Source organism: Tasmannia lanceolata, unplaced genomic scaffold (genome assembly GCF_043159265.1).
Source record: "Tasmannia lanceolata isolate RefF3 unplaced genomic scaffold, GAP_Taslan_0.1 ptg000024l, whole genome shotgun sequence".
Classification (NCBI taxonomy): domain Eukaryota; kingdom Viridiplantae; phylum Streptophyta; class Magnoliopsida; order Canellales; family Winteraceae; genus Tasmannia; species Tasmannia lanceolata.
In genome coordinates this window covers 11,503,706-11,524,646 of record NW_027518701.1, presented here as the reverse complement: position 1 = coordinate 11,524,646, position 20,941 = coordinate 11,503,706, and the positions used below count along the sequence as shown (strand labels likewise).

The 20,941-nt window shown below is 39.7% G+C and overlaps 2 protein-coding genes across 6 annotated transcripts in view; both read left to right on the top strand.

The window, feature by feature from the left end:
- The window catches only part of LOC143857190 (uncharacterized), a 30,044-nt gene extending 11,522 nt beyond the window's left edge, over positions 1 to 18,522 (top strand). For 4 of the 5 annotated variants that reach the window (XM_077367583.1, XM_077367585.1, XM_077367582.1 and 1 more), the window contains exons 5-10: positions 44 to 97; positions 7,853 to 7,957; positions 8,062 to 8,268; positions 8,712 to 8,797; positions 16,129 to 17,078; positions 17,988 to 18,522. In XM_077367583.1, the coding sequence (XP_077223698.1) occupies positions 44 to 97; positions 7,853 to 7,957; positions 8,062 to 8,268; positions 8,712 to 8,797; positions 16,129 to 17,078; positions 17,988 to 18,253 (1,668 nt within the window). In that variant the 3' untranslated portion in view covers positions 18,254 to 18,522. The remainder of the gene's footprint in view (positions 1 to 43; positions 98 to 7,852; positions 7,958 to 8,061; positions 8,269 to 8,711; positions 8,798 to 16,128; positions 17,079 to 17,987) is intronic. The other variant, XM_077367586.1, reaches the window with a different exon arrangement.
- Positions 18,523 to 19,265: 743 nt separating this feature from the next.
- LOC143857188 (uncharacterized) lies at positions 19,266 to 20,643 on the top strand. The gene has a single exon (XM_077367581.1). It carries the CDS (start codon positions 19,706 to 19,708, stop codon positions 20,429 to 20,431), a length of 726 nt encoding a protein of 241 aa, XP_077223696.1. The 5' UTR covers positions 19,266 to 19,705; the 3' UTR covers positions 20,432 to 20,643.
- The last annotated feature ends 298 nt before the right edge of the window (positions 20,644 to 20,941 follow it).

Genomic DNA, 20,941 nt, shown 5'->3' with positions numbered 1-20,941 from the left:
TTCGTTGGTTACTGTACTAAGCTTATTATTCTGTCTATTTCAGCTGTCTTTGGATGAGGCGAAGGAAATTTTATCATTCAAGAACATTACACTAGAGGTGATGACAGTCTGATATTTTCATGTCAATATATACCCCCAGATTTTAGTGACCACATGATTTGACATACATCCTTTAGCATGCACAAAACTGATGCTGTCAATTATCTCATTGTTTATTGGCACTAAACTACTGCTAATCGAAAACATCAATTGTCGATAGCTCTCTTGGATGACATTTCTAACCGGTTAGCCATGGATATGGTGAAAATATCTTGTCACAAATATTTCTGATATTTTCAAAATATCGCGTTTTTATCGCGACATTTTGATAAAATGACAAAATCCCGAGATTTTAAAAATATAGCGATATTTTCATTTTTATCATGAAATTTCAAGATAATATCACAATATTATCCTGAGAGTTTTACGATATTTTATTTTATATTTTTCTTAAAATTTATATATTTATATATTTTTTAAATAATTTTATTTTTATCATTTTTACCCAATAAGCCGATAGAAACCCGAAAAAATAAAGAAAAAATAATTTGTCACGAGATTTTCCCTTGCCGAGATATTCCTGAGAACGATATTTGTGACAGAAAATATCACATCTAATAAAGGTACCAGTTGTCATCCGTCGGAATGACTGGTTGCCAAACCAATGCATGCTCTAGACATGATGAACTGCTATCTCTGGTGCTTCTCTTCAATTTGGTTGGCTCAAAGGATTAGTGTCACGTGGAAATAGGAAAGAGCTCAACCTTGGTGAGTTTCTTAAGAAGTTAGCACATGCTTATTTGGCACAATGAGTCTGTTTGGGACCATAAAGACTTACTCGTTTTGCATATTGTAGTTTAAGTGGGAGACCAAGTTGAGGTCTTGTATACATTTCGTATAGACTCTTGTTACCGATTTGTCTCATCCATTTGATAAAATGGTCACTTCTACATATGTACGAAAGTTACCGGGATCGCCCTCCCACCCTCCGACCTGCGATCCAGGATCACCGACTCTAAATGTGGGTTATTTTCGACCCGGATTGCCAAAAATGGCGACCCGGGCGACTCGCAGGAGAGAGAGAGAGAGAGAGAGAGAGAGAGAGAGAGAGAGAGAGAGAGAGAGAGAGAGAGAGAGAGAGAGAACAATAAAACAACTCTCCCTCCCAGCTTTAATTTAATCATATACTTCATTGGAGGTTGAAAAAAAGAAGAAGATGAGAAGAGGTATAGAGACTAACCTGAAACTTGTTCAAACAAAAACTTCCACTGAAGATCGCCAATCGAAATACAATCCATGTACAGTATTGTAAAACATCCTTCCCTACTTCCTTGCTTTTGCAAAGAGGGGGTTTGTAAATGAAATAAAAGATGAGAGAAATGGGAAATCGTGGAAGGCATGCAGCCACTTTAAAATCCTAAATAAAAAATCTGACCACAAACCTACTGATATTGGCACTACAAGTTTTAACCTCTTTTTTAAACAATTGTCAGATGCTATTGCCTTTTCCAAAAACTGATATTGGCTCTACAAGTTTTAATTTTTTTTTAAATAGCTGTCAAATATGATTGCCTTTCCCAAAAGCTGTTAACAGCCACCGGTTGATATGCTTGACCATCATATTTAAGATAAGGCCTAACAATGCTTTAGCATCTCTTAGCATAACATTAAACAAGAGAGAGCGCACTAGAGCGACCCAGATTAGCGCTCCAAAGTCCAAACTAACCCGTGACCCCATATAGTGAAACGACTTAGCCTACCCTCATTGTACCGTGTATCGGGCTACCATCGTACCCCGTATCCGTTCCCGTACCGCATACCGGAACGAACCGTGTTCCAGTTAAGATTGATATGTACAACGACATAGAATTTAGACAGTAGTTCCCCATCCATTACATGAATCATCCTTATAATTTGCTCTACTTTCCGAGACTGCCCTTTAACAATGAGACTATGATTTATCCAATAATTTGAATTTACGGCTAACATGTGTGTCAAAGTGTTTCTTTTCATTTGGAATGGACGAAACGATTCGTACTAGTGTGAAATCCAAACATAATGGTCATTCACCAATAGCTTGTAAGTCAGTTGTGCAACATCCTAAAACATTTTAGGTTTTATTTGTGTTCTTTTGTGTTTGAGAGATTTGTTGAAAATTTGAACAATTCAGTCTTCAATTTTGTTTGCCGGTTAGCACATAGCATTTTGTATGATTAAATTTTCTTAGTTCCATTGATGTATTGCAATAAATTTTATTAAGTTTGGTTGAAGTAATGGTTCCTTATATTTTTTAATATATTTTAATTTTTAATTTTTTTAAACTATTTTAAAAATATCTATGATCATAGCGTCTTTTTCTAAACGGAACACCAAAATGGACAAAACTCCAGCACTTCATGTCCCACCGCCCACAACGAAACACCAAACAAAACTGTATTCATAACTAAGGCTAGAAGTGTCAGACTTAATGTAGGCGTGTCGGTACATTTTTTGTATAGTGTAAACTGTGAAATAGTGATTTATTTTTGAATTTTATGTTTGCCTTATCTTTTATTATCAACTCATCTTTTAACTAGAGAAATTATATGGTGTAAGGCCTTACAACAATAAGGCCCTTGTATATTTGATCCAACAGCAGCTTCTAAAAAAGTGAGCTGCTGTTGGATCAAATATCAAGGGTGGTGCCTCTACCGTATTGTTGTAAGGCCTTACACCATATAAAAACTCCTTTTAACTATTCTTTAATTGGTATTTGTTCTTATCTACCCCCGCACCTCGCCCAAACACACACCCACCCACACACACCCGCACGCGCGCGCACGCGCGCACACACACACACACACACACACACACCTAAGATCTTAAATAAACTCTTCTTCCTATATTATTTTTGAATTTTAGATTGATGAATCATTGATTTATTAGTTTATTAAATGAGTAAAACATTTATCTCGTTGGAAATTATGATTAGCAATCAATAATTTTTTGGGAAGTGATATTTACGCCCCTTTTGATCACCAGGGACACCCAGTGTCAGTGTATCAATGGCAAAAAAGGGGCTGATGTACTTTATGTCAGAAAAATCCAGTGGCTTTTATTGCAAAGTACACTGGCAAATGGGTGTCCCTGGTGATAAAAGGGGCGTAAATATCATTTCCCATTATGTATGTTTATGGGCATGTCACCGATCCTTGATTCTGAGGGTTGCCGTGTTGGACACCTCGTATCTGTGTTGATGCTTCGACAACTAGCGGGGCAGTTTGGTTATAACATCTGCTTCAACATCACTCATATGTACACAATCGTTCATCTTCCTTTGTTTCGGAAGATAGATGAATATTATCCCAACTCTTAACTATTGTGCAATGCCTCCAATTTCTTCATTTGGTGAGGCAATAAATTGAAAAGAATGCCATGCAGTATGTGGTGGGAATTGTAAGAGGTTGAATACGTGCATGGAGATAACCAAACGAGATAGAAAAAAAATGCATCATTCTTTCGTTGGTCATGATATCTTATTTTGATTATACAAGTAGGAGGAAGTTGCTTTCCAGGACTGTGTGTTAGTTGAAGTTAAAGGCTATGGATTTTTCCATTGTTTATGCACAACCATATTTAATGTGTATCTACACTTGAATAGACACATATTTGTGATGTCATTTAGTTAATTTCTTTGAGGTAAAATGATGTGATACTCTATGATGCTTAGATACTTCTACAGGTCCAACCTACCATTTTTGTTGTTGCATGGTAATCGGGTATTTACAGATGCTTCATGACTACTTCTGTTAGTCAGATAATTGGCTTGTTTCAAAGATATGCCTCTCTATACAAATTAACTATCATGTTTTTTACTTGTTACTTTCATGTTTGCAATTATAATTTTGAATCTGTGTATTACATATGCTATTTTAAATTTAAGTTTTATGGTATTTTATTTATAAATCTGTTGTTTCTTATCTCATGGCATGGGATGTCCATATTCATGTCAATGTTACCTAGAACACGGTTTGTTCCTGTAAGTGGTGGGGGAACAGGTATGGGGTACGATTGTAAGCCCGGTAGGGTACATGTTCATTCAAAACGAAAGTTCCAGTCCCAAACCAAAATATATAAAATTCGAAGACCTGAAAACACCACTAAATAAAATGCAAGAATATATTGCATACTCAATCCTAGGGCTCGGTTCGGATGCCAAAAGCCCGGTCTTTGTCGGGATTTTTTGGGGATTTTGGGGCGCCACGTAAGTGATATCCATCGCTTGGTTGCCATTTTAACAGAGAAATCCCGGAAGTTAAAGGATGTTGGGTGGTTGTCGGGCAATGTGTCATCCCTGCCGCATTCCCAAAAACTTCTTAAAAATCAGAGGTAAAACGTGGGGAAAGTTGAGGGATGCTCTCTCTCTCTCTAGCAAAGACGACTAGAAGCCATGGTGAAATGGTCGCGACCGTCACAGACCTGGAAGCACGATGGCCGTAAGCCGACTAGAAGCCATAGGTGAAGTTTTTGATGCCGCCATGGATGCGGTCACGGACCTGGAATCTCTCTTTGTCAGCCGGCTGGAAGCCATTTTTCTCTGGACCGTCATGAAAATGCAAAGATCTTACCGGAGAAAGAAGATATCTTATTGTGATGGCCGTGATGCCAAGTGAAGCCCTCTCGCCGAGATGCTCATTGAAGCCCTCCTTTCGGAAAAACCAGTGTTGAAGAAGAAACTAGGAAAAAGACAAAAATAGGGTATAACTGGGATTTTACAAAGAGGAACATGATATATTTTTTTTGAAATCTTTGTGCTTGGTCTAAAAAGGACTTTTACAAAGAGGAACATGATATTTTTTTTTGAAATCTTTGTGCTTGGTCTAAAAAGGACCTGGATATGAAAGTCATTTTTGTAAAATCCCACAAGCAAGGAGCGTAGATGCGGTCAAACAGGGGATTTGGTGCAAAGCAAGAAAGAAGAAAGTGAGAAAGACAGGAGCCAGCAAAGCTTTAAGAGCGTACGAAAAGCGAGCGAAGACTTGAGGCTCAGAGGAGATTGAATCCGAATAGCTGGTAGAAAGCTTTTAGTATAGTTGTTCAGGAAGCGAGAAAGCACTAAAGCTCGCAAGCGGATCAGTAAGAGCTTGGGCTCACTAAAAGCGGATTTGATTCTTTCTCTTTGTTTCACTCTCTTGGTCTCAGTCAAACAAAGAGGTAAAATCCCAGTTAATCCTGTTTTTTAACCAACTAGTGGAAACCCAGTTAAGTTTTTGGGTTTTCTGAATCCTATCTCTTCCTTGCATTCTACTTATCCCACTACTATACATGCATCCAAACATACCCCAAACGAAAACTAATAGAAAGCAATTGCCCGGTTTTGAAATAAAAACATAAAAACTTGATAAATGATCAAACTAATAAGCTAGTGTGCAACTCCCTTCTCATGTCAACCGAAGTGTCCCCAATTTCAAAGCTCGATATACGAGTATGTTTTAGTGTGGGAAGATAGGGTCGCCATTTTTTGCGATCTGGATCACGGACGTATCGCGTTTGGGGTCATGCAACCTAGATTGCGAAACGAAGGAATGGGTCGCACGACCACAAACGTGGTATGTCAATGATACTGTCTTCAACAAATTTCACATGCATGAAAAGGTCTTCTCCCTTTAGAGTCTCTGTCAATGATACCATTGACGTGGTATGTCAATGATACTGTCTTCACACATAAAATTCATTGTGATCACATTTCCCTTTTGCGAGAAGACGTTTTATTAATTTTGGTGGGGAATTACACTTCGTGCTCTAATGGCCGTTAATTACATTTTTTGAAGTAGAAAATACTTTTGATTATCCATCAAGAGGTTTCCTTATCTAAATTCAAGTTTTGATTATCATCCTAGGAGAGAGAGTGAATTCGACTGATGATTTTTTTTCGAGTCTTTTGTAAGAGAGTCCTCGAAAGAGGAACTCTTTTGAGTCGTCCCATCTTTCTCCTGGAGGAGAAAGGTCATCTCCCTTTAGAGTCTCTGTGAAGATATTCTAAAGGGATTTTCTTTATCTTCCTTTGGGAAACCACCATCTTTATCATCTTCTGGAGAAAGGTCTTCTCCCTTGAGAGAGTCTCTGGGAAGAGATTCTAAAGGGACCTTTAGAGAGACTCTGGGGAAAGATTCTAAATGGATTTTCTTCTTTCTCCCGAAGGAGAAAGGTCTTCATCCTTTTGGGAAACCGACATCTTTATCATCTTTCTCCCGGAGGAGAAAGGTCTTCTCCCTTTAGAGAGTCTCTAGGAAGATTCTAAAGGGATTTTCTTCTTTCTCCCGAAGGATAAAGGTCTTCTTCCTTTTGGGGAACCGTCATCTTTATCATCCGAGCGTCTCTTGAAAGAGATTCTAAATGGACCTTTAGAAAGTCTCTAGGAAGAGATTCTAAAGGGATTTTCTTCTTTCTCCCAAAGGAGTAAAGTCTTCTTCCTTTTGGGGAACTGTCATCTTTATCATCTTTGTCATGGAGGAGAAAGGCCTTCTCTCTTTAGAGAGTCTCCGGGAAGGAATTCTGAAGGGACCTTTTAAGAGTCTCTAGGAAGAGATTCTAAAGAGATTTTTCTTCTCTCCCGAAGGAGAAAGGTTTTCTTCCTTATCTCCTTTCTGGAACCTTTTGGAAGAAGTCTGCCAAAAAAAAAAAAAAAAGAGGAACGGTTAGTGCCAGAAATCTCCTCACCTTTTTATCCTTTTGTCTTCTTTTTCCTTCTTCTCCTTTGCGTAGCTTTTTCTCCAACAGATCTGATGATCAGATCTCTTTCCAAAGAATCTTTCCTCTATTTACAGGGGTTCCTTGGAGTGGTTGGCAAATGCCACCTCACCCCCTATCTCTCAATTTCACGACATGTAACCATCACCCCTTTTTCTGTCTCTTCTTATTTTACTAAGGGGTTTTACTTTTATCCCCCTTTTTTGTAAAATATCGAGTTTAACTGTTACCTAGATATCAAATACAGATATGAACAGGCACTGTAAAAAATTTAAAAAATTAAAATTTCTCGAGATTTTCACTTTCTGAGAAATTCCCGTGACCGATATTTTTTACTATGCATATGACGAATAAATGATTGGAAGAGGAAAATTAAAAAATAAAATAAAATTTCTCCAGATTTTCCCTTCCCGAGAAATTCCTGTGACAGATTTTTTACTATGAAATGCCACTTCCTGTTGAATACAAGAGTGCAACATCTTTGGATGAAATGGTTGGATAAAAATTTCAACACTATTGTTTGTACAAGTATAAAACTAGTACTTTGGAACAAAATCGGGTTGAAACCTGATACCATGAAATGGAATTGTTTGGGCAACCATGTATGCCTAGAGACTGGAGAGCTCATTACTAAATACAACACAACAACCAAATTCTGATCTACATACTATTTTTATTTTTTTATTAGCTGGAAATGTCGAAGTGCACAATTTGAAAAAGGCAAATAGGTTTATTCATTCCATCTTTGAAACACATGCAAATATGACAGCAATTCCAAATCTCTATCTATGTTTTTGCTCTAATAACTTTGTAAGATGTGAGGACCTATGGACAAGTTCTAGGCTTTCAGAATCTCTATAGATTTTTCTTACTTGCTCTTTATTTCCTTTAAAAACACTTCTTTTGTTTTTATTCTATATCTCCGATCTGTTGAATTTTATGTTGTCTTGGAAATGTTATTTGAAACTACTTGCAAATCATTTCCCATTTTGGTTTCGTCCACAATTTTCAAAGTGAAATTGATGAGCTACCATATTCCATTGTATTTTTGTTGAAACTATTTCTTGTAAATAATTCGTTTCAGGAAGTGGCTGGGTCTTCAATTCTAAGGGCATTGACATCATTTATCCAAAAACCAGGGTTTTCTTCTCTGCCACAAGCTTATATAAAGGCTGGCGCTGCTCTTTTGGTGAGGCCATACTTTTATATTTCTGCTCTTTTAACTTATGGTTTCGCAATTGCAAGCCATAGATATCTGCCTCATTGTCTTATTTCCTTACATGCTTTGTGTAGGATGTTGTCCAAAGTAAGCCTTCCAGGCTTCCTATATCGTCCCAGGATTTATTCTGTATACTTGATGATGCCAGTGAGAAAACCTTCTTGCATGCTGGCACAGCTATATCCATACAGAAATTTGTTTTTGATGGAGAAGCCGGGAAGATTGGTTTGGAGATGAAGAATCTAGTTGCTTGCACTAGTTTTCTGGTGGAACAGAAACTGGTATAGTTAGTTCCATGGTTTTTAATTTCAGCCGTAATACCGAACTTTCGGATTTTGGCCGGGCCTACACCGAAAGTACAAAGATTTAGTGTCGGACAAGGTTTCTGCTGAAATTTCGGCCAAATTAAAACTTTTATTTATTTATTTTTTACAAAATTTCCACTGTTCAGCCGAAATTTTAGAAATTTCAGAAAATGCTGAAATTTGCTTTTTTATCAAATTTCGGCCAAAGTTTCAGTTGTGGCCGACACCGAAACCGAAATTTCAATCCATGGTTAGTTCGGCCTTATTATTTTATTTGAGATTTAGAAATTTTGAATCATGTTGAAATACTGCATGATTTACAAATTTGTTTTTACTGCTTTCTTCATTTCACAAATATGGTTTGACTCTTGCATATTTGCAAATTTGATTTTGCTGCCCTGATAATGGTCTGGTTGTAGGTTAAAGCATGGGTTGCCGATAAGGATGCTGAAGCTCTGAGGTGCCAGAAGTTACTTGTGGAGGAAGAGGAAGCTGCTCAGAAAAGGTATCATTTTATGCTCGGACTAAAACAGATAGTGACTGCCCGATTTTAAATTGGATGATCTAACTAATAACTTCAGACCTGACATATTCCTGGGTTAATTGATGAGAATCACAATGGTGGATTCTAGGGGTGCAGGTTGGGTCGGGTTGGGTTGAGCTCTTCCTAAAAAAATGAATAGGAATCAACCTGAACCCGACCCGATTTTAAGGTTAAAGCTCAACCCGAATTCCTAAAAATCGACCCGAGTTGCACCCCTAGTGGATTCCAGTAGCTGGAAATTTGTTAAAAGTTTCTGGTTTTTTGTTGTTATTGGTCAGAACAGGCATATGCACACCGGGAAATTTTTTTCTTTGAACTTCCATCATAAGAGCTCACATCTCTGTATAAGTAAAACTAATTCTGGACTAACTCCTTGATGACTCCATGCTCTTTAAGTGGGGATGAGATTGTGAGATCTGTCACCTTCTGAGCGAGTTTTAAAATTGACCTCTTTGGGTGCGTTGGGCTAGGTTTCAATGTAAACTTCACAACTGACGCGTTATTAAGGGAAAAAATCGTGCTGTAATTTTGTTTTCATCTAACACTTCAAGAAAGGTAGCTGTCATTTTCTGTTTCTTCATGCTTGAGTGAGACTGCTTTGGAATCAGATGGCTTATGATCCTATTATTTGCTCATTCTGAGCGCTGCAATATATGCATCTTTATGAATTATTATGACCTTCTGAGGTTCATTGACCTTCCATAGTAACCATTTATGTACCTGTGTGTATGTGTGTGTGTGCGTATATATATATATATATATATATATATATATATATATATATATATATATATATATATGTGTGTGTGTGTGTGTGTGTGTGTGTGTGTGTGTGTGTGTCTATATATATATATATATGAGGAAAGTGTTGGTGAGCTTAAGTGCCCAATCACATTGGGGCCTACTTTGTTAGGATGATCCAAAGCATTCCTTTGAAAGGCCCTTACATAGATGGGATGTGTACCAAAAATCAGCTCCATAGGATCATCCTAACCCATCCATTTGTGGAGGTCAAAATGGACAGACATTATTTGTCTACAAATCTGCCCATTTTTGTCCTCCACAAATGGAGGGGTTAGGATGATCCTATGGAGCTGATTTTTGGTACACACCCTATCTATGATAGGGCCTTGCAAATGAATGGTTTGGATCACCACAGAAAATGTGGGACCCATGTGATTGGGGCGCTTAAGCTCACCAACACTTTCCTCATATATATATATATATATATATTTGTGTGTATATATATATATGTGTGTGTGTGTGTGTGTGTGTGTGTAGGGAAATGATTTCAGAGCTCCAATGTTTTGATAAACATAAGCTCACTTGTTTGTCGTGTAGTATTTAAAGGGTTTTAAGAGCCTTTTGAGAGAGAGAGAGAGAGAGAGAGAGAGAGAGAGAGAGAGAGAGAGAGAGAGAGAGAGAGAGAGAGAGAGAGAGAGAGAAGGGTTTCTGCGCTTGAGTGCAGAAACAGGGCGGGGAAGGGATCCAAAGCATTCATTTGATGGGCCCTTTCATGGATAGGGTGTCCACCAAAAATCAGCTCCATTGGATCACCATAGTGTCCATTTGTGGGGTGAAAAATGGGCAGATTTGTGGACAAACAGTATCTGTCCATATTCTCCCCCACAAATGGACACCCTAAGATGGTCCAATGGAATTGATTTTTGGTACAACCCCCCCCCCCCCCCCCCCCCCCCTAAAAATCCATGATGGAGCCTGTCAAATGAATGCTTAGGATCACCCCCCCAATGTGGCCCCACCCCTGTTTCCAGCACTCGAGCGCAGGAACCCTTTTCTCATATATATATATATATCTGAGGGAGACCTCGGATAGCTTATCTGAGCTAGTGAGTATAAATAGGGTAGGTGCGTATGTTGTTTGGGTTACCCTAACATACATCGCCCCCATTTATCTAGATAAATGTAGATGAACACATTGTAGTCTGCACCCTGACACGCTGGTTTGAATTATTGTGTATATGGCCTCTTTTTCTTTTTGTGTTTTTTTTTATGGTTTTCTTGTCTTGATAAATACATCTATGAACTATACTGTATATAAAGCCTACTTTGCAGGCAGATTTGTCCAAAATTTGCTTTTGTGTGGGTTTTTTTTTTTTTTTTTTTTTGTGTAAGAAAAAAAAAAGGACACTGACACATGAGTTTTTAGAAAAATACCACCATGCTTCACTGATGATGTAGTGAATGCCACCACATGTTCCAACCATATGCATTCCCTGAAAAGGAAATTTTATTCGTTTTCAATTCCTTTCTATGGAGAAGCACAAAATTCACAAATTTGAAGGAAAGTTAACGTGTATTTGTCCTCTTAAAAATTTATGATCTCAGAATCTGTTTGGTTTATCAATTATGTGATCTCATTGAAAGTTTTACTCATTGTTTACTATTTTCAGTAACTGAGATTTACAGATTAGTGTAAAACATCTAAAGTGCCCCTACTGAAAAGAGCACTTCTTATCTTATTATCTCTAATAGAGATTATTAGAGGATTTTCTAAATTTTATGTCATTCAGGTAATCAGCTTAATAGGTGATTGCTCATATCATTATAATGCTTCTGATGATAACTTTCTTCTTTTGTTCTCAACCAAAATTTCTGTGCTGCACTGTCTTATGAAGCGATTGCTCCATTTTTACTTTAAGAGATTTTTGCCAAAAAGTCCCTTGTACGAAGAGTATATGCCAAATAGTCCCTAAGAATCTCATATTGTCCAAAAAGTATTACTTTAAAATAAAATTGCCAAAAAGGTCCCTAAGATAAACTACCGTTACATTTTGTTGTTAAATTTTCCAAAATGACAATTCTATCCTTTAAGTCATTATCGATGCATGCTTCTTTTTTTTTTTTGCCTTTTTTAGGGGCAAAGATGCATTAAATGTATGCATCAAAGCAGAGACTATTGTTGCTTTGATTGTTGGTATTTTGGTCTATTCAGATATTGTTAGGTTTTTGGGAAATTGTATACGAATATTTTATTCAAAATATAGGACCACAAGATTATAGAGTGGGCCCCAAAAGATCTTTTTAGTAGTATGATCCTAACCCCTTGATTGTGGAGGTACATGTACTCAGTCATTTTTAAAATTTGCGAGCCCTCCATTTTACACGAAATGTATCTGAGGGCTAGGATCATCACATGAAGAAGATTTTTTGGAGCACAATGTAATCACAGAAATGCCTTTAGAGAGGTATCAATGTGGACGTAGGAAACAATCCAAAATCATACGTATAGCCCTTGGCCTTACTCTCATCAGATGATTTTAGACCTTTCATCATGCATGGTGAAAAGATGCCCTTAAGATGCCTTAAAGCTATTGATTTAAGATGCCTTCAAGCCATTGATTTTTGCACACCTCGATCTTGTGACTGGACCCTGTGCGGTATCCAACCGAAGCACACCGGGTCTCTCTATGATGACCCATCAAATCAACAAGTCAAGATCGTCTTGCTAGTCGCAGATGGTCCATGCATTTAGGTGATCTACCCATACATATACTTAGGTGATCTACCCATTCACAATGTTGTTACCTGCCGTAGATACATTGTGCCCCAAAAATCTTCCCTATGGGATGATCCTAGCCCTCAGATACATTTCGTGTAAAATAAAGGGCTCACAAAGTTGAATAATGACTGAGCACATGCACATCTACAAGTCAAGGGTTCATATTGTTAGATGTGTATGTGTGTGTTGATGCCTAAGGGCATGGTGGTCATTGTACTCTTCTCTCATTATATAATACATAAGTGAGGGGGAGCTATCCAAAACTCACTATTTCTTTCTCTCATTCTCATCTCCTCTTCTTCTTCTAACACACACTATCTAGAAGATCTTTTGGGGCCCGCTTTATATTTTTGCGGTCCTATATTTTGAATTGTTAGAAGAGATTGAGAAGAGAGGAAGTGAGTTAGGGCATCTCCGAGCAGATCCGAGATAGGCAGTATGATCCCAAACCTGGCGAGAAGTGGGAAGGTGAATCATGGTCCCGACAATCTCAAGAGACATAGTCTGCCACAGAAGGGTACGAATCAAGGTTACCTGGAACACAGTTCGTTTCGATACGCGGTACGGGAACAGGTACGGGGTACGATGGTAGCCCGGTACGCGATACGTTGAGGGTAGGCTAAGTCGGTTGGCTATTTTAGCTCGCAGGTCGATTTGGAGTGCAAATCTGGGTCGCTCTGGTACTATATATATAATTTCATATATTTTTACAAAAATATCTTTATATAGTCCATACTACATACAATTAATAAACAAAAACAAAAACCTCGTGTATGCCATTCATATATATTCAAAATGAAAATTCCAGTTCCAATCTCTCTATGCATCTCTCCCTTTTGCGCGGGTCGCCCGGGTCGCCATTTTTGGTGATCCGGGTCGCAAATGACCCACGTTTTGGGTCGGCGACCCAGGATTGCAGGTCGGAGGGTGGGAGGGCGATCCCGGTAACTTTGGTACGAATAAGGGCATCATCCGTTCCCACTTCTCATAAGTGGGATCAGTAGAAGGAGGGGGGTCACGACGAAGAATAGAGATCTTTCCCCTGGCAATCAGATAGGTTTCCAGAGCCACTTTCCAATTCATGTAATTGGATCCATCAAGCCGCACTGTGGTCATAGGAGGAAAAGAGCCGTCCATCGAAGAAGACAAGGTAATGTAGGATGCAGATGATTGATGGGCGAGTCGAAGAAATAGTAGTCCTAGAGGGCTGTATGCGAGTGGATCCTCAATGACTGGGCTATCCATAAGTAAATAGGCTAAGGTAGGAAATCGACAGACAAAAAAGTTATATGCCGGGAGGAAATAAAAAAAGAGAAGTCAATAAAGGAGATGGCGGCTCCTGAGGGAGACTAATGAGAAATAGGGCATGAGAGAAACCCTTGATGTCATGAAGAAGAAACGTGATAGAGAGAAATGAGATAGGAGCTGTAGAGAATAAGAAGAAAGAGAATAGCTTAGGAGTTTAAGCCATGGGAGAAGAGAGGGGAAAGAAAGATGACAAATCTAGGTCAAGAAAAAAGGGGGGTTAGGGAATTCACAGTTGGTGGGGTGGGGTAGAGGGGAATGGTGTGAGAGTGGGGTTGGGTAGAGGGGAATTTCACGCCCGGGGAGGGGGGGGGGGAGATTTCTAGGGTATAGAAATAGTTTTTTTTTTTTTTTTTGGTATTGTAGCGGGTTACTGTAGCGATTTACTGTAGTGGTACTGTAGTAGGGAATGGAGGGGTTAGGGGAAAGGGAAGAGGGGTAGTGGGAGGAGGAGGAGAAGGGAAGGGGAGGGAAGGGAAGGGAAGGGAAGAGGTGTGTGTGTGGGGGAGGGGGGAGAGTGAGAGGCGGGAGGGGTGTTAGGGATGGAGAAGATGGAGGTTGAGGTTGATGGAGAAGAGAGGATCAGAAACCCTAAGCCTCTGATACCATGTTAGAAGAGATTGAGAGGAGAAGAAGTGAGTTAGGGCATCTCCCCCTCACTTATGTATTTATATAATAAGAGATGTACAAAAGACCAATATGCCCATAGGCATATACACACACCAACATCAATAAAATACAATATCTGAACGGACCAAAATACCAAAAATCAAAGCAACAATAGTCTATGCTTTGATGCATATATTTTAATGCAACGGTAGTTTCTTAGGGACCTTTTGGAATTATATTCTAGAAGTAAAACTTTTTGGACAATATGAGATTCTTAGGGACTATTTGGCATATGCTCTTTGTATGAGGGACTTTTTGGCAAAATTCCCTTACTTTAAAGCATTTATGTGATTCTACAAGCCTACATTCAAGGGGGAAGATACTATCAAAAGCCTCTATTGAACCTCCAGCCAGAATTGCTGTGCTCGGGTCCAAACACTTTTTTGTGTGTGAATTCTGCTCCATCTTGTATGTTTGTGGTTTCGTAGGCGTTCTGACCTGCAGGATCCTGCTTCTTTATTTAGTTAGCTCTTGATATGTTCTTATTATGATGATTGTCTGCAAATGAAACTGTATATATTGGTTTTGGACACTTTAAAGGGTTTTTATCAGACCAAACAAGTTTCTGGTTAGTTGATGTCTTGGTGTAGATTCGGGAATTATGAATTTGAACCAAAAATAAAAATAAAAATAAAATTCATAATTCCCGAAAGTATGCTAAAGTAGGTTATTGTTTTGCTGTATAGAGGTTCTATGAATCGTTGATCTGTTAGGGTATTTTTCCCACTTTGAAATTAGGGAAAATTACAATTACACCCCCTCTAGTTTTTGACACACACTTCTACCCTTGTGGTTCTAAACGTGACAACTACACCCCCCGAGGTTTCAAAACGTGACAAGTACCCCCCCTCTCTCAATGGTTCGTCGGTTTAACCGGACGGAAAGACTGAAACTAACCATGGTTAATATTTTGAGGACAGAAATACCCTCATTTGCAGAGGGATTAGGGTTACGCCATTTCCCGCCACCGCCGTCGCACCTCCAGCCACCGCCATCGGTGCCACCTTCGACCACCGCTGCCGTCGCCATCTCCGGCCACCGCCGTCACCCCCACCACAGACAATGAAACCCCACCCCATGGCTACATCAAACCCACATTTCATGAAAAAAACATTGATAAGCCCTAAAATATTAGGGTTTATGTGCAAATCATGATAATGTGTGAATGAAGACAAATAAAACTTCTAAATCGAGGGTTTATGTTGATAAATAAACAAGGGTTTGAATCAAACCCTAATTTTTAGTTTTCAAGTATGAAAACCCAAATTTTAGTTGGGGAAGAGGGCATTTTGGTCATTTCCACCTCGCTGTCTGGTCCGTCCAGTTGAAAAAACCCAATGGAACCACAGGGGGTGTAGTTGTCACGTTTAGAACCACAGGGGTAGAAGTGTATGTGTCAGAAACTAGAGGGGGTGTAAATGTAATTTTCCCTTGAAATTATGTCTTCTAGCCTTCTAGGCACTTTGGATCCTAGGTTAACCCGAACCCAACCCGACTCAACCCAACCAGATTTGGAAAAGCAGGTTAGATGGGTTGGGTTAGGGTTGAGAGATTTAGAGTGGGGTTGGGCTACGGTTGACCATCCTCGATCCGAGGCTTGGTTTGGGTCTGTTTAGGATTGAGGGAATGCTATCTCTGGTTGGGTTAGGGTTGGCCTCAACCCGAGTTGCACCCCTACTAGAGTTAGCAGAGATTGATGATCGACTCTGATTGATGGTCGTGCAAAAAGCCTTTCATGCCTGCTGGCCTATGTTTGACACTTTAAAACTAATTCAGTTTGCTCTCTTTCTCACAGGCAAGCTGAGCTCTTAGAGAAGAAACGGTTGAAGAAGCTGAGGCAGAAAGAGCAGAAAGCTAAGGAGCAAATCAATGTACGCGAGATTGATTGCAAGGAGCATTTGCCAGATGCTGTCATGGGTTCATCTTTTTCCGAGGAAATGTCCAGTCCATGGGCTCCCTCTGATTCCAATTCACACACTCCGGATATGGACATAGCATGTGGAAATGGTGACGTGTCCAATTGTGAGAATGCAGACCCCCAAGAGCTAGGGCAACAGGCAGATAGCCATCAAAATTTAACTGTTGCTCGACCTCCGGTTCAGAAACCGTTGAGGAACACACGAAATGGCTTCCATTTGGGGCAGGTTCCCATGTCCAAACATGGCCTCCATAGGGATCAGAGGCCTGCTTCTTTAGCCAGTGGTCATAAGGTCTGGATGCGGAAAACAAAGCTCGAAAATGAAAGAGAAAGTTCAGATGCTCGCCAACAAATAGAACCCATAGACCCACCGAATCAAAATGACAGCCCTAAGGTCTTGATAGGTTCTATTAGTGTTGCCCTTGGAGACTGTAATGGCCGTCACCAACACGATACTCTAACTGCCGCTCTTGATCGATGTGATCATCAACCCTCAAAGCAGTCTAATTTCCAAGAGAAGCCCGCCCACCCAAATAGTGGTCAGAGTGGTGCTAACAAGTCATCAGTGAAGTACTGGAGGCCCGTGGGGCGGCATGAAATTGGCGGGTCTATGGCTGTTCAAAGCAATAAAAGAGAAGCTGTCGCCAATGTTTCTGGTAAAGATGTTGACCGGATGGCATCTGATGAGAGCTGTCTTGCTCGTGGTGTGACAGGGGCTAATGGCTCATGGAGATGCAAGGATCCTGCAACAGCGGTTAAACGTTGTCCCAAACCGGCAGGTCTGTGGTTATTCTCAAGCCATGCAGCAGAGGCTTTTCTCGCACAGCGTAAGAAATTCACTCCTTTTTTTCTTGAAATGTGACAAATTTTATTTAAATCCGAACAGATATACATCAAGGGGACAACATGTAACCATTCAAAAAAAAAGAAGGGACAAGATGTCCCCAAAGCTTTTAACCAAATCAGCCGATAGAAGCTAGCACCAGCTTACATCATAAGGCCACAACAGCCATAACAGAAAGCTAACAAAAGTCACAAAACCCACACCCATTAATCAGATTTGCATTGGTAACTGATTAAAATGCATGGTCAGATCAGTTTGCCATTTCTCCCTCCTGAAAAGACACTTGGATCAACTCTGTGCTCTCCTTCTCCGCGCCTTCGCCAACCAAGCTCCTTTTTATTTGGCTGATCTTCTCCTATGTTGGAATCGTTGTCCAAATGTCCAATTATACGCACAAGAGACCTAATTTCTGCAGTTATGTCTTCAATCATCCAGAGACCTCTAATTTTATTTGAGGCCCAAGCCAACACGTTTGTGGAGTCGCCTTCGATGATAAAGGGGCCCAGCCTTCGCAATCCATCTTAGACCCCAAAGCAACGCCCTTGCTTCCGCCTCATTTGCATCACAAACACCCACCAGGCCTGAAAAGGACATCAGTACCGTGCTTAATGGAATCACGAGTCAACCTCCGATGCCGGCTCTTCTTGGATTTCCTTTAGAGCTACCATCAAAACTCAATTTGAACCATCCAACCGGTGGCGGAAACCACTTTGGAATAACTTTCTCCTTTTTTCCGACATAACCAAATGCCAGTTTCTTAATATGTCTCCTACACTATAGCTAGGGTCCACCTTTTCTCTTCCCCAAGCTATAATTCACTCTCTCTAATCCTCTGATCTCATCCTTGTCTTTTCTTTGGCAAATTGATTAAACTTCTTGATATTTCATGCAGGATGGAAGGAGGCAATTGCTGCGGACCATGTGGAGTTGGTTCTACTAACCCCCGAAACCGAACTACCTGATTGCCTTAATGGTGATCGTGCAGCACCACGATCCCCATCAGATAGTTGCAGGCGCAGTGTCCTGGGCAACGCAGAGAACCGTCTCCCTGGGACAGGGCCAGTGGACCAAAAAGGTTTTAATAAGCCCAAATTCAGAGCCAAGGGGGAAAAAGTTTCTCAGCTAAAATACATTCCCAGGAGTAGAAAGAATGCATGAGAGAGACTTTGTTATACAATGTGCAGTTATATTCCCATATAATTCTTAGCAGAGGTTCCAGTTTTAGCAGTGGTCTTCTGTATTTTGAGAAAAAAAGAAGATTTGGTAAGAAAATGGTTGGAGAAGTCCCCTCCACATGTAGTGGGTTTTTTGTGGAGTCTGGTGTCACAGATTAGTAGGCCTTGTTTTGTTGTCCAAATGTTATCTGTAATAATTTGTTATTTATTGTTATTTTGAGCTCTAAAAATGAACCTTAAGATTATCTACTATACAGCTTCCCTTTGATTACCAACCCCAAATCTAATTCGAAATTCAAATGAGTTCCCATATGACATAAGCGCTGTTGGGTGGGGTGGGCCCATCATTCTCCAGATCTTTCAGATGAGCCAAACTGTATTTAATTCTCCTATCCCGGGATTTTTAGATGTATCATTCTGTTTCGGGCTAGTCCAAATTTGGGGTTGAAAATCTGCTCTTGGTTTTGAGAGTTTTATCACTAGCTCTTCTTCGTGGGTTGTTGGCTTTTGCAGCTCTTGTGTGAGACTTTTGAGTTTGAACAACCAGAGGCCAGATTCCCGGTGGAATGAACAGAAGAACAGAAAGTATAATTTAGTAGTAACACAAGAACAGAAAAAAAACAAAGAATTATTTTTTGGGGGGGGTGTGTGTTTCTTTATGGTGTTAGTGAGGGGAGGAGACATGGAATGTGGGTCCCCCCCCCCCCCCAACCCACTCACCCTCTCTCTCTCTCTCTGTATTAATCTAACAGAGTTCATTTGCAATCTGAAATAGGTAGTGGTTTGTAACCAATCCTTTCGGTCTTTGACCATGCACTGAATGTTCCCAAGTTTAGGCTAGGCTCCTGATTTTTGGCCATGCACTGAATGTTTCAATGCAATTCCAATCCTTTCGCTCTTTGACTTGTAACCAACAGCGGTTCTTTATGACACGTGTCAATCTCTCAGCTCTAAATGTCCCCCACTCCCCAACTAAATCATCCTCCTGTCTTCCCTTTCATTTCCCCTGCAACCATCTCTCTCTCTCTCTCTCTCTCTCTGCAAACCATTCTTATTTTCATTCCTCATCTTTTCCAATTTCTTGCAGAAAACCCAAATCATTTCTCTTTTTATACCACTTAGTTAAAGTTCAGTTCTCTTTCTTCCTTTACCCTTTTCTGTAACAAGAACCATACAAAATCTATGTTTTTCACCATTCCATTCCAACAAACATCCAAATCCTTGCTCTCCGACGAAATCCCAAATCAGATTACCCTTCACCTTATTTTCACGCCTTCAAAATCCAAAATCGTTTATATATTCACATCATAACTCTCTCCAAGAAAATCCCAATATCAAAACTCTCTTCCACTTCCATTTACCCTAAACAAAATTACTCCATCTTTGATCTATTTCATTCCACAACAGATAAAAAGGCCAATACAAAACAGAAAGAATGTCTGGAGGAGTTGGCCCAACTGGCAGTGACATTAGTCTTCCAAAAGAAGAAGAAGAAAAAGAACACCACCATAATGCTGATCTCAAAACCCCAAACCCTTATTCTCCCCGCCGATTTCTAACCTTCCGTCAACTCAACGCCCTCGCCGTCATCATCGTCTTCGCCGCCAGCGGAATGGTCAGCCCCGAAGATTTCGCCTTCACCATTTTTTCTCCTTTTTACGTTTTCTTCCTCTCCAAAATCGCCTTCCCTTCTTTAACTTCAACTCCCTATCCATTAGTTTTCGGCGAAAATAATAAACTTCTAAGTCTTTATGTTTGGATTGGCGCCTTAATTGGGTTGTTCTTACCTATTGGGTATATATTTGAAGGGATTTTCGAAGGCGATAAAGAGGGAATTAAGGCGGCCGCGCCCCATGTTTTCCTTCTTTCTAGTCAGGTTTTCATGGAAGGAGTGACAAATTCTAGAAGGTTTTCGCTTCCAATTCGTGTTTTCGTGCCGGTTTTCTATAATTCGAAGAGGATTTTTACGATCGTCGATTGGTTGAGGAGTGAGATTGGGAAGGTTGATGAGGAATTCGGGTCGTGGAGGCGATTGCATATTGGAAGAGGACTTGCCATTGCAAATTTGGTCTTTTGGTCTTTCAATCTATTTGGGTTTTTGCTGCCTGTCTACTTACCTAGAGCTCTTAAAAGATATTATGGATATAAGGTGAAGGATTGAATGCTTCTTATTTTTCTATAAATTAGTTTGGGTTTATGTTGTTTCTATGTAATGCGTACTGAGGGGTTTTGATTATTAGTGTTATGTTAGGTTGTTAATGACAATTTCACGTAATTGACTGATTACTAATAAGGGAGGAGTTTTCTTTCCCATGGAAGATGTTGTGTATCTTGGTTTAAGATTCTTAATTTGAGGGTGGGTCTTTGATTTGATTTGTTCTGAATTTCTTTTTCAATTTTGTTGTTTTTGTAATGGGTTTCTTTTATTTTTCTTTCCTAATTTTAGTAAATTTGTCTGGATTTGTTGCTTCTCTGTCATGCCAAGAGCTCTCACAAAATATTATGAACGTAAGGTGAGGGATTGAAAGCTTCTGATTTTTCTATATATTAGTTTGCTTTTTTATGTTTTTGTTGTTGTTTCTCTGTGATGGGCATTGATGGATTTTGAGTTTTATTGTTTTGTTAATGAGAGTTGCATGTAATTGACTGATACTAATGAGGGATTAGTTTT